The sequence below is a fragment of the Rattus rattus genome, chromosome 8 (genome assembly GCF_011064425.1).
Source record: "Rattus rattus isolate New Zealand chromosome 8, Rrattus_CSIRO_v1, whole genome shotgun sequence".
In the NCBI taxonomy this organism is placed as follows: Eukaryota; Metazoa; Chordata; class Mammalia; order Rodentia; family Muridae; genus Rattus; species Rattus rattus.
Genome location: NC_046161.1, coordinates 98,735,961 through 98,750,061, shown reverse-complemented (window position 1 = coordinate 98,750,061; position 14,101 = coordinate 98,735,961). Strand labels below are relative to the sequence as shown.

The following is a 14,101-nucleotide window of genomic DNA, read 5'->3' as shown; positions in this document are numbered from 1 at the left end:
ACTCTTGGCATCTGCCTCCTCCAATCCCACCCTGCCCTGTGTACGCCTGCACACACTTCCACAGGCAGCTCTCAGAACCTCACGTTGATCCACATGCACCCTCTTGCCTGGTCACGCTTGCCATGTGGGGTACGTGCAGGCATGGCCATTCCCTTCTGTGGACACACACACACTCATTTGTTCATGCTTCCCGTGCAGTGCTCATGCACGGGTGTCTGTTCAGTATGAACATGCGTGCACGCTCGCACTCCCGCTCGGCATCATGCATATTTTATCCTCTCTTCCGTACACAGTGGTCAACCCAGGTGCCGCTTCATGCCGGTTCAGCATGAAGGCACTGTCTCTCAGTGAGTCACCGGGGTCCATGGCCTTCCCGGTTGTTCGGGTGGATTCTGGGAGGCCTGGGCATAACCCTACCCTCTCGCTATGGCTTCCGTACTCCATACGATGAAATCACAAGACTGGGCCTCCCACAGGCTCCTGGCAGCCTGTGTGTAAATTAAAGATGCAAAAGCTGATGGGAGTGGGAAGTCTTAGGCAGCGTGGGCTTTGGCATTGGTCTAAAGGGCTTCCTGGAAGAGGAGAGCTGTGATCTGTGTTTAAATCAGCAGAGAGGTAGGGAAGATGAATGAGGAAGGATAGCAAGTGGATTTGGAAGACAACCCAGTGAGGTTAGGGGCAGGCACAGGGCAGCTAGGAGGCCCAAAGGCCTAAATAAAGTTTCCTGCTACCTCTGTGTGGAGCTTCTACCTTAGCTAAGACTGCACCCCACTCCAGAATGGCCCATACTCCCTCACTTCAGCCAGATGCCAGCACACCCCTGTGCAGTGCAGCCAGCTCCTCTCCCAGCATGCCTCTCCTGCCGGCGTCCATTTCCTCAGGGGGGTCTCTCATGTAGGGGCTACATGGTGCTTAATTCCTTGTGGGACATTCAGAGCCCAGATGCCTCCTCAGTCTTTAGATGTCTACCTTTGCTTATCCACCCACAGAATAGTCATTAGTTGATCATGTGCTACGTGGTACATGCATACATAGCACATACAGTAATCATGTATGTGCCTAGCTTGTTTCTCATCCTGCTGTGCACCCTGAAGCTAGGCACCCAAGCCTAAGTGCCAGTCATGTGGTTATCTGGCTTATGAGAAGCCAAGGATAGACAAGGACAGGGCCTTAGGGGTCTACTCGGGATCCAGCTACTTCAGTCTCCTCCCTCTGTGTGAAATAATAGGTCAGCCAGCCTCCAGAATCACCAGGTCCCAAGGCCAGAAAGACATGTAGGGAAGACCACATCTGTGGCATCACTTTCTCCAAACGCGACGCCTCTACCCATACAGAAAAGACATCTGTACTCGGGAGAGGTAGAGAAAGGACACCTCCATTTTCGGCTGGGTAGTGGGAAACGCTGCCTGTGCTACCCCTGGGGCCGGCTGTGGTTTGTCAAAACCAATTACTTCTCTGCTTCTGCCAAGTGCTTGGGGCTCCATGAATCTGAGTCAAGTGTCCCCATGGCTGCCACTGATCCAGCATGGATAAGAAGGGAGCAGGGGGGAATATAGACTGGGTCAACTGTCCCCCATGGCCCAAGATGGAAACCCATAGGTCCTTCATCCCATTTCTCATCTCCAATCCCAGACTACCAAGACCAGCCCCTGGCTCTAGACTCATCAGTCCAGTCACTCTTCAAAGACGAGTGCGGAAGTTGGGGGAGGGGGAAAGAGCAGAGTCCCTGGCTACCTCCACAAGCTAGGGCTGGGTCTTCATAGACGCTGAGCCCTGTTGTTCTGTTACAAAGCCGGCCTCTCTGGGGGAATCTCTGAAGGGAGCCCATGTGTTCACCAGAACATTCTTCTCATGTATGTGTGTGTTGGGAGGTGTCTTGCTTTATAAATTGGCAATGGGTAGGCATTCCTTATCCGTAGGCATCTCCAGAATTCCTGAGACAAGAGAACATCAGGGAAGTGCTGTCTATCTGGAAAGGTTTTGTCATCTCTCTTCCTTAAGATGAGGGGCCCCAGGCAGGAGACCCTGAGATCCCTGGACCATCCACCTAAAGAAACCCTGGTCCTAGGTGTGGCCTGACCCACCAACCTCCCCATTCCTGGAGACTATCCTGGAGCCTGGTGGCTTTGTACTGTCCCTGAGTCTATGCTAGACAAGTTGCCATAGTCTTCTTATAGGGCTTGGGAGGCAAGCGGGTGACTTGTTGGCTAACTGGATAAATCAAGTCAGAGTCTTCTGCGATGTAAGGGTCCCCTTAACTTCTATCTCCTCCCCATGGTCTCTCTGCATTTGGCTCCCTAGGCTTCTGGCCAAGAACATCGCCACCCTTCGTTTGCTCATAGACGCTATTTATTCTGGCCCTACCCAAGCTTGGTGACCGTATGCCTTTCTCAGTAAAACTGTGTTGTGATCAGCTGGGATGAGAAACCCAATTTTCAAAACAAGGACGGCACTCTGATATCCAAATTAAAAAAAAAAAAATCTTTGGCCAACCGTTGGAACTGCCATGAGCTTGTCCTGGACATATAGAAGGAAGACACCCTTTCTTGCAGGGCTCCCTCACAGCTTTCCTTGTCTCTGCTCCCCGGAGGCTCCTCCATCTCCCATGACGACAGACTGGATCCCCATTTTCCAGGTGGACATGCTCCAGGTTCCACAGTAACCATCCAGTCCTGTCGTTCCAACCCACATTATCCTTCAGGTGCTGCTGATGGCGTAGACCCTAGGTTCAATCCCAGCTCCGCCTGAGTGTGAGCTCAGGGCACGGTCTGCCTTCAGAAGACACGAACCACCTAACATGTCTCTCTCACTCCAAGCTATTCCTCATGCCCTAGAGCTGACCTTGGCTGTGCTCCACAGCAATCTCTTGTCAAAAGCTAGAAGCCAGAGGTTTCTCTCCCTACACATGTATCATTGACCAATCCCATCTGAGACTGTTCTTCAAGACCCTTCAGTGCTTATGGACTCCCCAGAAACCTTGACAGTACCTTCCTACAGAGATGTTCAGAATCCTAGAAGCCCCCTAGGAAGGCTCTCTGCCCCCGCCTTTCCCTGTTGAGACTCCAGGGGTGAAGGGCATGTGCATGTTTGTGCCCAGACCTCTTCTGGGTTTTCCTGTCACCATATCTTCCACCTGCTAAGGTAGTTCTGACATGCCGCCCTCACACTCCCAGAAGAAGGAAGAGGGGGAGGGCTGTGCTGGGGGAGGGGGAGGGACTGAGAAAGGTACAGTGCCTGGCCAGCCTTAGCAGACTTGCAGGAACTGCCAGCATCTTGGGAACTTAGGTTGTTGGTGCTTGAAGCAGAAGTTAACAACACAGAAATTCTACCTAGGGCAGGTGTCCCGGGGCAGCCACCCTCCAACCTACTTCATGCCCTTTCTAGTGTGTTGTGTGAAAGGGTAGGTAGACCTTATCCACAGGCAGCAGCAGATCCTATGATAGACAAGACAGCTTTTAGAAAAACCCTTCCAGTACGGAAACGTTTTCCATTAAGTCTCATTAGAGAGTGTGCATTTCAGGGTGGAGCAGAAGGGCAGCTCTTATCTAACACTGTGCATCCCCACTAGAAAGCGTGCTCCAGACTCCATGATGTCGCGTGTGGGCTGGGGAGGGGAGAGTTGCTACACCAAAGGTAGGAAACGGAAGGGAAAAGGTAGGGAAAGGGCTAGGTCCAGACAGGGCTTGGCCAGGCTCTGATGCACCCGCCTCTCTGTAACCAATTACGCTCGAGCAGCGGCCTCATCACGTTTCAGACGCCCTCCCAGGAGCCCCCCCTCAGCCCCATGCATCCCCGCTGGGTGCCGAGCAAGAGGACCATATGGAGGGAATAATAAGACAATTAACTTTCCATTAAAGAATAATATATGTGGGTTTTTAGGGAGGCAAGCGACAGCAATCCCTACCCAGCGGCATATTTCACACCCGAGCCCCTTACCACCTCCCACAACCACGACAAGCTCCACACCATCATCATCTGCGCCAGAAGAGAGGAGGGTGTCGCTGGGCCCTGATGGGAGGCAGGCAGCTCGGTGGAGGGGTGGGGTCTGTGTGATAAGCAAGTGCAGAGCCACTAGGATGATGATTCTTTGGGGGTGGTAGCTAGTGAGGATCTGGGAGGGGAAGTGTGGGGTTCCCTCATTGTCCCCCAGCAGACTCTCAGTGTACTGAACACCCAAGGAACTGCCTGCTGCCTGCCTTTCAAAGGCACAAACGAATCAGTTCTTGGCGGAAGGACCCACCGTGGGACCAGGGGTCACAACCTCTGCCTTGCCTGGCCCTTCTTTCTTGGACTTCTTCAAACCCCTGGCACCTCCCCTGACCCAAGCTTTTTGCTTCCTCTTCAGATCCCGCCCTCTGTGATTCTGAGGTTCCGTGTCACCTCAGGGCACTGCTAACCTTGCCTTGGATGCCCAGTGTGCAAGCTCCTCAAACGGGTTCAGACCACATCTTCGGCAAAGGCTAGGGCCAGAGTGTGGTTTGCAGAGGTGCCAGCTGGGGAGGAGGTGGGGAGGGGACAGAGAGAGATTTCTCAGCGGCATCTACAGAGGACCCTGGATGGTTCCAGACTTTGGTCCCTGCTGATAGCCAGCTCCAGATGTGGCACTCTGCAAATATTAATTACACATTCCTGGGAGCACGGAGCTGATGAGCAGGAGGCATAGCCAGGGGTGGACAAGACGGAACAGGATGGTGCCATTGGCACTGGTTTAGAAATGCTATTTTTGGTTCTCATAAGAGGTCGACACCACAGACACCAGAATCACCTGGTTTGAAGGATGTTAGTTAGTTGGAAGGACCCAGAAGGAGCCTGGGACTGGGGGTTTCCAAACCCGGGGTCCTGCTCTTTGTGGATGAAGGCTTCACAGTTTGGGGAGTTGCTGTCTAAGCTGGTTCATTTACCTTGCCCTCCAGCACTCATGCTGGCCTGTCTGAACTCCAGGACAGGACTGGCTGCTAGAGATGATTGACAGGACCTTGGTTTTCCCTCCTTAATGATAGGCCTGTGACGATAACCTGTAGCATGTACCTGGGCTAAGATCATCATGCTGGTGAAGGCAGTTTGGGCTATAGGCAGGGCCATAGGCATTTCTGCCCTGATCAGCCAATGAGGTACGTGGAGTTTGACATGGGTTTTCAGAAGATAGGCCATAGTCCTCCTGACAGGACCATCTCAGGCCCCTGCTCCAAGACAGCTGTGTCAACAGTTCCTCCTCACTTCTAGTCTAGAGCAAAGGGTCTTCCCTGTAAGGGGGTTTCTTTCTCATCAGGTCAGAAGCTTATCCCAGGGCTGGTGAACTGGACAACTGTCCCATGCCTGACGACAACTCTCCCGATTTGCTTTCCACAAGGACCCCAGAGTTGTTCTCCTTGCACCCTGGCCATCCACTCAGGAGTGGAAATGTCCCTGACCTAGGCTTCAAAGAGGAGAGGCCTGCCCTTCTCCTCATCCTCCCCTTGCACCCCCCCAGGCACCTGATGAATTATTCATTTGATATCCTCATTATGCAAATGAGCTCAGAGCCCAAGCATATGTTCTCCGCTCTCCCCCTAGGATGGGGACAATATGGTGCTGATGGGGGAGGGTGGAGAAGGGGCTCCGGAGACCTCACTGGGTCCTGTGGGCTTAGGAAGGGGCAGATAGCTTAGAGTTCCTACTTTCATGGACTGCGCAAGGCAAGCGTGGTCACTGGCTGGGGTGGGGGCTACAGTGCCCGAGAGAGCATAACTCAGGGGTGTCTGGCTAAATTAAGGATGCAGAGAGAGCAGAGTAGGTGGCCTAGGGTCACTGGGATGGGGGGTCTTCCTAGGCAGCTTCCTTACCCTGGGGTATAGGTTTCTAACCTATAAATGGGCCACAGTCTGCCCCCAGCCATGCCCCCATGGGGTTGTGATAAGGTCGGGAGGAGGAAAATGCCAAGGCAAGGAAAACTCTCCCAAATGCCACTGTCTGCAGTTTCTGCTCTCTTGCAGCTGCCAGCCCTTGAGGCTCCAAGCTACTGGGGGGTGGGGCAGCCTGTAGGAGTAGGGCAGGCGAGGAGTGGAGCCATGGAGGGGGCTCTCATCACCCCAGTGGCAGGAGTTTTGGGAAGCTCAGAAGCCTGAGGAGGGGCAGCCCCAGTGGGGGTGGGGGTGGAAACTGTCAGCTCAGCAGCACTAGTAAGAGGGTCTGTGGTAATACTGGCAGCTGGGTCACAGCTCTGTGCCAACCGTCCTCCTGACCTGTCAGAGCCCAACACAAGCAGGGTACACCAGCCCTCACTCAGGCATTGGGAAGAAGGGGAGAGGTGTGAGGGTGGGAGTCAGATGTGAAGTACGGAGCAGGTGGGGAGCTCACTGGTTAGCTCACTGCTGCTTCCACAGGGTTGCTCCCTTCCCCTAGAACTGTACACCTGTCCCCTCCCCCACAGACACATCTTGGCAGAATATTCTGTGCCAAGAAGCAGTCCCAGAGCTGTCAGCAGAAGAGGCTGAGGAAGCAGGTGAGAAAAACTGGAGCAGGACAGAGGCCCCGAGAGCTGGCAGCCATGAGCAGCGGAGGGATTGCCAAGAGAAAGGGACGCTGGGTCAGCACTTCTCTGCCCACCCTGCCACACCAAGCACATCCCTGCCCAGGTCCCCACAGCCCCAGGCACTCCCTGTGCACCCAGAGGATCGGCTGGAGCAGGAGTCAGGAGCCCCAGCTCCGCCCTAAGCCAGCTGTGGCAGCCTGTTCACTTCTGGGCTGGTGAGAGTCAGAGATGATACGCTCACACTCCGTCCAAAAGGAGAAAAAAATTGTCCTAGGAGAGAAAATGACCGATGAAGAGAACTCTGATGATTTCTAGGGGGTGGGGCGGTATTATCGGCTTGTCACTACCTCATCTTCCAGGCAAACCCTGGATCCAGGTCTCTTAAAGGTGCATACGACAGGCTCACCGAGTCAGACTCATGCCTGGTGTTCAGCGTCCAGGGAGCTCAGCAGTCCACACAGATCCACATCTCATGCATGGAGTATACATTATTTTTCCATAAACACCGAGTTGCCCATAAATGCAAGATCCTGGAGGGCTCTTAACTGGTACATCCAATACCCCCTGGGGAACTTGGAAAAGCAGGCACCACACATTCCAGGGACCCACCGTTCCTCCACTAACCTACGCCATTGCACTTGGCAGTGCCCACTGATAGCCTGGTTAGTGCGGAATGCTATTCCTGAGCCTAAATTGACTTCTGTTCCGGAACAGCTTTTCCTACAGTGCTTTCTCTGGAAGCTCTGGCGGCTTCCAAGTGCAGCTGAGTCATTTAGAGTTCACAGGAAGAGTAGGATGAGGCTACTGCTGATCAAGCCCAGCACCAGGAAAGGGAGGTACAGAGGCCCCAGCGATCTGAGGAGGAAAGATGACCAAGCTACTAGCTCAGACCTTCAGACCCAAGTGCCCCTCCTTACCATGCCACCCCCGAATTAGCCATCTCTGATTAGCATCCCTTATGCCAGGGGTCCCACATCCATAAGCATTGTCAATATGTTCAGTCCAAGTTACCACTTCCTGGGTACCTAGAAGCTAAGCCTGACAATCTGAGGATGACCCTTGCCTGGCCCCCGCCCCGCCCCCAGGTTACAGCTCCTGACCCTGATACTGACCAAGGGATGTCAGAAACAATCGTTACTGAACCCTGGGCCTAGACCCTTACTTGAACCCCCAGTGGTGACTGTCTTCTCTGCTGTTCCCAGGCCAACTACGGGAAGGAGAACTCCATTAATTCCTCTGTTGATCCTGGCCAGGGTCTCCCTTACAGGACCCCAGCAGAGATATCGTCCCATTAGTCTTACATTACTGGAAGAGCTTGGCTCTCTGAGCTTCCGCATTCCAGCCTGTAGCCTGACAGCAACACATTTCGCAGCCTTCTGGGGGTGACGGATGGCCCGCTCTTCACATCGCTATTTCAAACATTAACATAATCTCCCAGGATGAATGTGGTCGCTGGCGCCTAATCAATCACCCACCCCCTGCACCTTGATCCCTCATTCCGACACTTAACGGAGATAGACTTGCCACTTCACGAGACTATAGTGCCTGGAGTATCGGCCCCCTCCTGTTTCCTGGGTCTTGCTTGGTTTGGTCATACTATGTACTTGCTGACGAGACTTTTGGGCTTCTGTGCACCCTGTAGCTATGGCCCCTCAACGGTCTGGGTTCCCTCTCAAGGCACTACCTCAAATACAGAGCTCACCAAACTTAAAAACTGAAAAGCCCCAACACCCTTTCAGGGACAAGGTTCATGACAGTGGGCCACCATTCCAACAGGTCTCTGAAGGTCACACCGAGACCTAAGGATCACTACTTGAGATCCGGTACTATACCTCACTATGCCAGGACTTCAACAATGTCACCTTCTCCTTACTCCCTCATTATGTACCCTTTTCTCATTCCTGCTGGGAAGTAGGTCTCCACAGGAAAGCAAGTGCACCAGCCTTACCTCTCGGAGCTGCTGCACGCCTCCAAAAATCCGCATCACACCGTCAATCTCCTGCTCCAGGCGCCGGGCCCAGTGCTGCATCCTGCAATCCGGGGAAGAAAGAGATGTCAGGAGGGCCTGCTGGAGCTGCAGCTGCAACAACCAATCCTGGCCACCCAGGGGGACCAGGACAGCTACTCACTCAACTCAATTTTCACCAGAGAAGGAACAGACACAGGAACCAGAGTGAGCCTCTGATTTTTTCCCTTTGAAGTCTGGCCTGGTGGCCTAGGCTTTCCTCACATTGACTGGCAGCCGGGGAGGAGAGGAAAGGGTATTGTGGATTAGCCAGAGGGAGTTAAGCAGGTTGGAAGAAGCCTGCAGGGAGACCTTTGTTCACTATAAAGACAAGTCCTTGATGTGGCTGTTCTGAATGTGGGGACTTCCAGACACTAGGGAGGACAGAGACCAGACACTAGGGAGGACAGTGACAAGGCAGGTGAAGGTTGAGGAAAGGGAGGGGCACGGCTGTCACCTCCAACCCATTATGTAAACAGGAGGAGGTAGAGGTACCTGCCTCCCTGGGCCTGAAGACAGAGAGCACTTCTAACTCAGTTGGACCTTGCCTTTCTAGTTCCCTGCTAGAGATGCTCATCAGAGACCCTAGGCTGGATATCTACCACGAGCCCACCCAGGGCTCCAGGACAAATCATCCAGCCCCTTTCTGGAGGTCTGGCAAGCAGAGGCTCTGAGCCGCAAGCCTTGACAGGCCTTCTGTACGCTGGTACCACACCACCACGGGATCATTAAACACCATCTCTGTCTCTCTTCCTCTTCTGGAATGTGGAGATAATTGGGGCCATTTCAGAGGGGCACAAGAAAGCACAGGACTTTGGGAGCCAAGGATGCTGTAAAGGAATCTCTGTAAGCGGTAAGATGACCAGGTGTCCCCACGACCTCGTACTCTCAGCCTTACGTCCGTTTTAGCATGCTGTTGCCCTATATGGAACCCACCACAGAGATGTAAAGAGGCCATGGGTTCACAGGGCACAGTGGTCTAGGATGATGTCAGAAAAGTTGTAACAGTCCCCCAACACCCTTCTCAGGGCCAACACCACCCCCTAAGGTCACCTAGGGCCAGGACTGTCATCTGGCTCCTTGTCCCACAGGCCTGTGCTGGGGGGGTTGGGCTCATGCCATTGTGTGTGCCCCGGTCGGTTGGCATGGGAACTCAGAGCAGGAGGCAGGCAGATCACTAATTGCAATTTGCCAAGCTGAATGTCAGGACCGTGATGGAAAAAAAAATCAACATCAAAAGAAAGAGGTATTTGCTTCAGCTTGTGGGCTGAGCCACAGCCTGACTCCCCAACTCTGTTCCCCACCATAGAGGAAAATCTAACCTCACATCATGTAGAGGACAGGCTGTAGGCTCAGCTGTCAGTCTGGAGAGAGAGAGTTACAAGAGAGCAGCACCGTCTCAGCCTGACCCCTGTCCACCAGCAATGACGTTATGGCCCTGACGGCACCTGGACAATGTGGCAGATGGCTCTTTTGTTATCCTGAGACTACAGAGTCTTGGGGGCTAATAACGGGCAGAGTCTCACGCAGTCATATATCTGGATAGAACGGGCAGGGTCAAGGACCCAGCTTCAAAAAGACCCATCAGCTCTGCCCTGACCCTAAACCTGACCTCAGCCATTCATTGGTTTAGGGAACAAAATACCTTCCTGCATGAATCTACAGGAGAGGCCCACTATGTACAAAGTACAGTGCCCGCACGTCCTGTGCTCTCTGGCTTCCATCTTCACAGAGGCAAACAAAATCCCCAAATCCCAGATGAGGAAGCCAAGACACTATCCAAGGTCATTCATCCAGGAGTGGGTGGACACGGGAGTTATTACTGAAGTTTTCTGGAGTCGCAAGTGTGCGTCTCTTTCCAGTTCAGCATATCACTTTCAGCGCTTGGGAACAGCCGCGGTGGGGACATTTACACCACGGGAATAGGCAAAGGCCCGAAATCACAGCCCCACTCCCACCCCAGAAGCACACTGAGAAGCGTTCTAAAATTCTTTGAGAATTTCTTACAATGTGTTCTGGTCACATTTACCCCCTCCGCCTCCTTCCCATGTCTATTCTTAACTCCCAACGTTATGACATTTATGTATTTATTTATGTATTTATTTGATTTTAGACGGAGTCTTGCTATGTCACTCTAGCCAGCCTGGAACTTTCTTTGTAGACCAGACTGGCTCTGACTCACCTGCTTTTACTGCCTAAGTAGAGAGATTAAGGTTGTCTTCCACCAGCCTGGCCCTCCTCTCTCTCTCTCTCTCTCTCTCTCTCTCTCTCTCTCTCTCTCTCTCTCTCATTCACTTATTTATAAATAACTCACTGACCCTCATTTGTGCCGCCCAGATACTCATGAGTGTGGGACCATCCACCGCAGTGTGGTCCACCTACCTGGGGTCATACCTTTCAAGAAAACCAATTCTCCCTTCCCCAAAAGCCAACCATTGCTAATGGCTTTTCCCAAACTGGTCACGGTCACCAGTGATTCCACCTGGGTATGGACTCTTTGCTAGTATGCAGATGGGCCCTTGTTTCTGGAATCTCACAGATCAGTAAAAGACAATTAATTGGAAAAGCAGGCACGGATGCCAAGTTTTTACTCTGCTTAGACAACACACTATTAATGTAATCTCCATCATTTCGTGGAAGAAGGCTATTCCAACACTAAAATAATTTTTAGAAGAACCAAATCTTAGGGCAAAATCAAATTCTCCCCTAAGACATACATATGCACTCCCTCTCTCTGAGTCTCTCCCACCTCAGTCTCTGGGGTTCAGGAATAGCTCTGGTCCTCGTGGTGTGGTATGGTATGGTGTGGTATCCTGGGCCTCACAGGCGGGCTGTAGGCCCTAGGTTCCTGCCTATCAGGGCAATGCTAAGGAAAACAAGTCCCTCTGATTCTTCACCTAAACCAAACCAAATTAGGAAGGCAATATCTGTGTCCTGGAGCTAAAAGGGACTTGACAGATAATCCATCTCGTTGTCGCGGGGATCTGACTTTGTGGGTTCTAGGGCTTTGCCAGTGACCAGTGCTAGCTGGGAGGGAGGCGGATACACAGCACTGAGGAGCCTGATGAAGTGAGCATGTCTCAAGCATCTCTGTCTGGAGGCCAGAGCAACCACACACTAAGCCACGCTCAACCCTGACAGAGGCATGGTCGAGCTCAATCCCACAGAATCCATAGTCTCACTCGCTCAAAGGTAATTGGAGCAAATCCTGCCAGTGTTCCTGTGGACGTGGACCCACAAGTCCATGCCGATACCCCCTGGCCAGATAGTGCAGCTCACAGGTCATGCTCCAACAAAGAGGTCCCACTTGCTAGCGCCCCAGATCCTGGGGATTTTCCATCCTCTTCGCTGAAATGCCACTGCTTATCTCTAAGTGCTTGTAAGCGCCGAATTAGCAAGCTGGGGAGTCTGAAGGAGGAGGCTGAGGGCGCTGCAGCCAGGGCTGCAGCACTTCGTGACCAGTGTGAGCCGGAGAGGGTGGGAACTGTGTCTTGTCTTCCCAGGTGCCTGAACGTAGGGGAGGTAAAGACATCACAGCCCTACTTCACAGATAAGAACAACAAAAAGACACCTGGTGAGATGGGTACAGGGACATCCACTTAAAAAGAAGCCAGCCCCATTGGGTCCACATGCCCTTCCTTCCAGGACAAGGCAGCGCCTGAGGAGCCTCAGGGGAGAGGCTGATACTGCCAGCTGCAGAGTCTTCGAGAGCTCTGTCCCCTTGGAACCTCAGCCTTCCCACCTGTCAACAAGGATAATAACAATTGTCTAAAAATTGTGATGGGGAGCCTGGGGGTATAATTCAGTTGGTAGAGTGTTTGCCTAGCTTCATATCAACGGGCTGTGGCGAAGCATGCTTACAGTTGCAGAACTCAGGAGGTGGAAGCAGGAGGATCAGAAGTTCAAGACCAGGCTAGAACACACCCACAGGGGCTCCTTGATAAGCAGTAATCATATGGGACAGTCTCCCAAGGGCTAGACATCCGTACAGTATGACCTTTATTCTCACGATCTAAGGGCCTACTGAGGGCACGGCGGGGCACAAAGGGCGAGCGTGGTGTGGCAGGTTGACTCAGCTCAGTAGGGAAGAAGCTGGTACTTGGAGCTGTGGAACCTCAGGCCTCAATCTCTAGACCCAAGAGGGAGGGGGGAGGAGGGAGGGAGGGAGGGAGGTATCCCCATCAGGCAAGAGAACAAAGTCAACCCATGTGAGGTGAAGAGCTGGTGCTGAGAAGCCTTTCAGTAAACAGAACCATCCAGAAGCTCTTTGGGAAGGCTGGGAGGTTCTAGTTCCAACCTCAGGTGGGGGCATTCCAGCTAAGGGGCCCGCTGCAAATGCTCACCCCGAGGAGAGGGGAGGAGAGAGGAGGGCATGGGGGAGGAGAGGAGGCCGGGAAGGGACAGGAGAAAAAGAGAAAGAGCCCGTGTGCAGATGCAGCAGCATAGATTAAACTGTTGTTGGTTGTTAATTTTATATGTGAAGTTGTTGATCAGAATGTGATTTAATTGTACAGTATAATCCAGGCTTTTGGAATAAATTATGCAGAAAACTCATCTATAATTAAACAAATCAAAAAACCAGAGACAGGTGACACTGCAGGTTCACCCTCAGAGGGCATGGACAGTGTGGGCAGAGCTTGGACCCGGCAGAGGGACCAGAAAGGAAGGGAGGGAGGGGACTTCGCTCAAGAGCAGACAGAGGCCCAGAAGAGGCCAAGGCCTGCTGGGAGTAAGGGACTCAGACTCCTGAGTTTGCCTCTGCCAGCCTTTCTCACCACACTTGGAGGTATTTTTCCTCCCCATCAAAACCCCGCCGCCCCTGCCAGGCAGCCTGTTTCACCAGGGGCTTTGACTGCGCGGAACAGCCATCCTTCGAAAGGGCGAGGGGTGCATCCTGCGGGTGAGCAGCGTGTGGAGCAGGAAGGCAGGTGCTAGGACCAGGCTCAGCTGGAGCAGACAACAGTGTGAGGGAGCAGGCACGCAGCTGAAGCTTCTGGCTGCCAAGGGCACAGTGAACCAAGCTTGGCACTGGTAAAGGCCCCAGGTCTCTTGCCTCTCTCTCGTGACAGGCTGGCCAATTATTCTCCCAGCTTTGGGGGAGGCAACGATTTAAAATAAAGTGCTATTCAATTATTCTGATTATATTTCAATTGGCCTGCCACCTCCACCTCATCTCCTTCACGGGCTTCTGAAAGAGAGAAAGACAGGGCAAGCCCGCGAGTAGGAGATGGGGAAAACGGACCAACGATTCCTGAAGAGCCCCAGCCGGGCTAATCTGGCCAGAGGAAGATAAGCTGGTGGTATTCAGGGAGTCTATTACTCCGTGCTGGCCATGAGGGATATGCCTTCCTCAGTGGCATTCAGAGCTCTAATAGCAGCTGCGAACAACCTCCCCTCTCCCAGGCTGCACCCCTACCACGGGCAGCAGAAACCCCAAGGCTGTCCTGAGAATCATAGCATCCTCAGGGCTACCTTTCACACCATGTGTGCGGATGTCCCGCTGTACCCTAATGCCTAGGTCCAGCCCTTGCTATTCCTAACTCTTCAGCCAGATGTGTGCTCTCAGGTTTTCCCATCTGGAAAAG

General features: G+C 52.9%; 1 protein-coding gene across 7 annotated transcripts in view; it reads right to left on the bottom strand.

Moving 5' to 3' along the window:
* The window catches only part of Cacna2d2 (calcium voltage-gated channel auxiliary subunit alpha2delta 2), a 130,901-nt gene that overhangs the window by 95,835 nt on the left and 20,965 nt on the right, over positions 1–14,101 (bottom strand). For all 7 annotated transcript variants that reach the window (XM_032910526.1, XM_032910527.1, XM_032910528.1 and 4 more), the window contains exon 2: positions 8,460–8,541. In XM_032910526.1, coding sequence (XP_032766417.1) covers positions 8,460–8,541 — 82 coding nt within the window. The remainder of the gene's footprint in view (positions 1–8,459; positions 8,542–14,101) is intronic.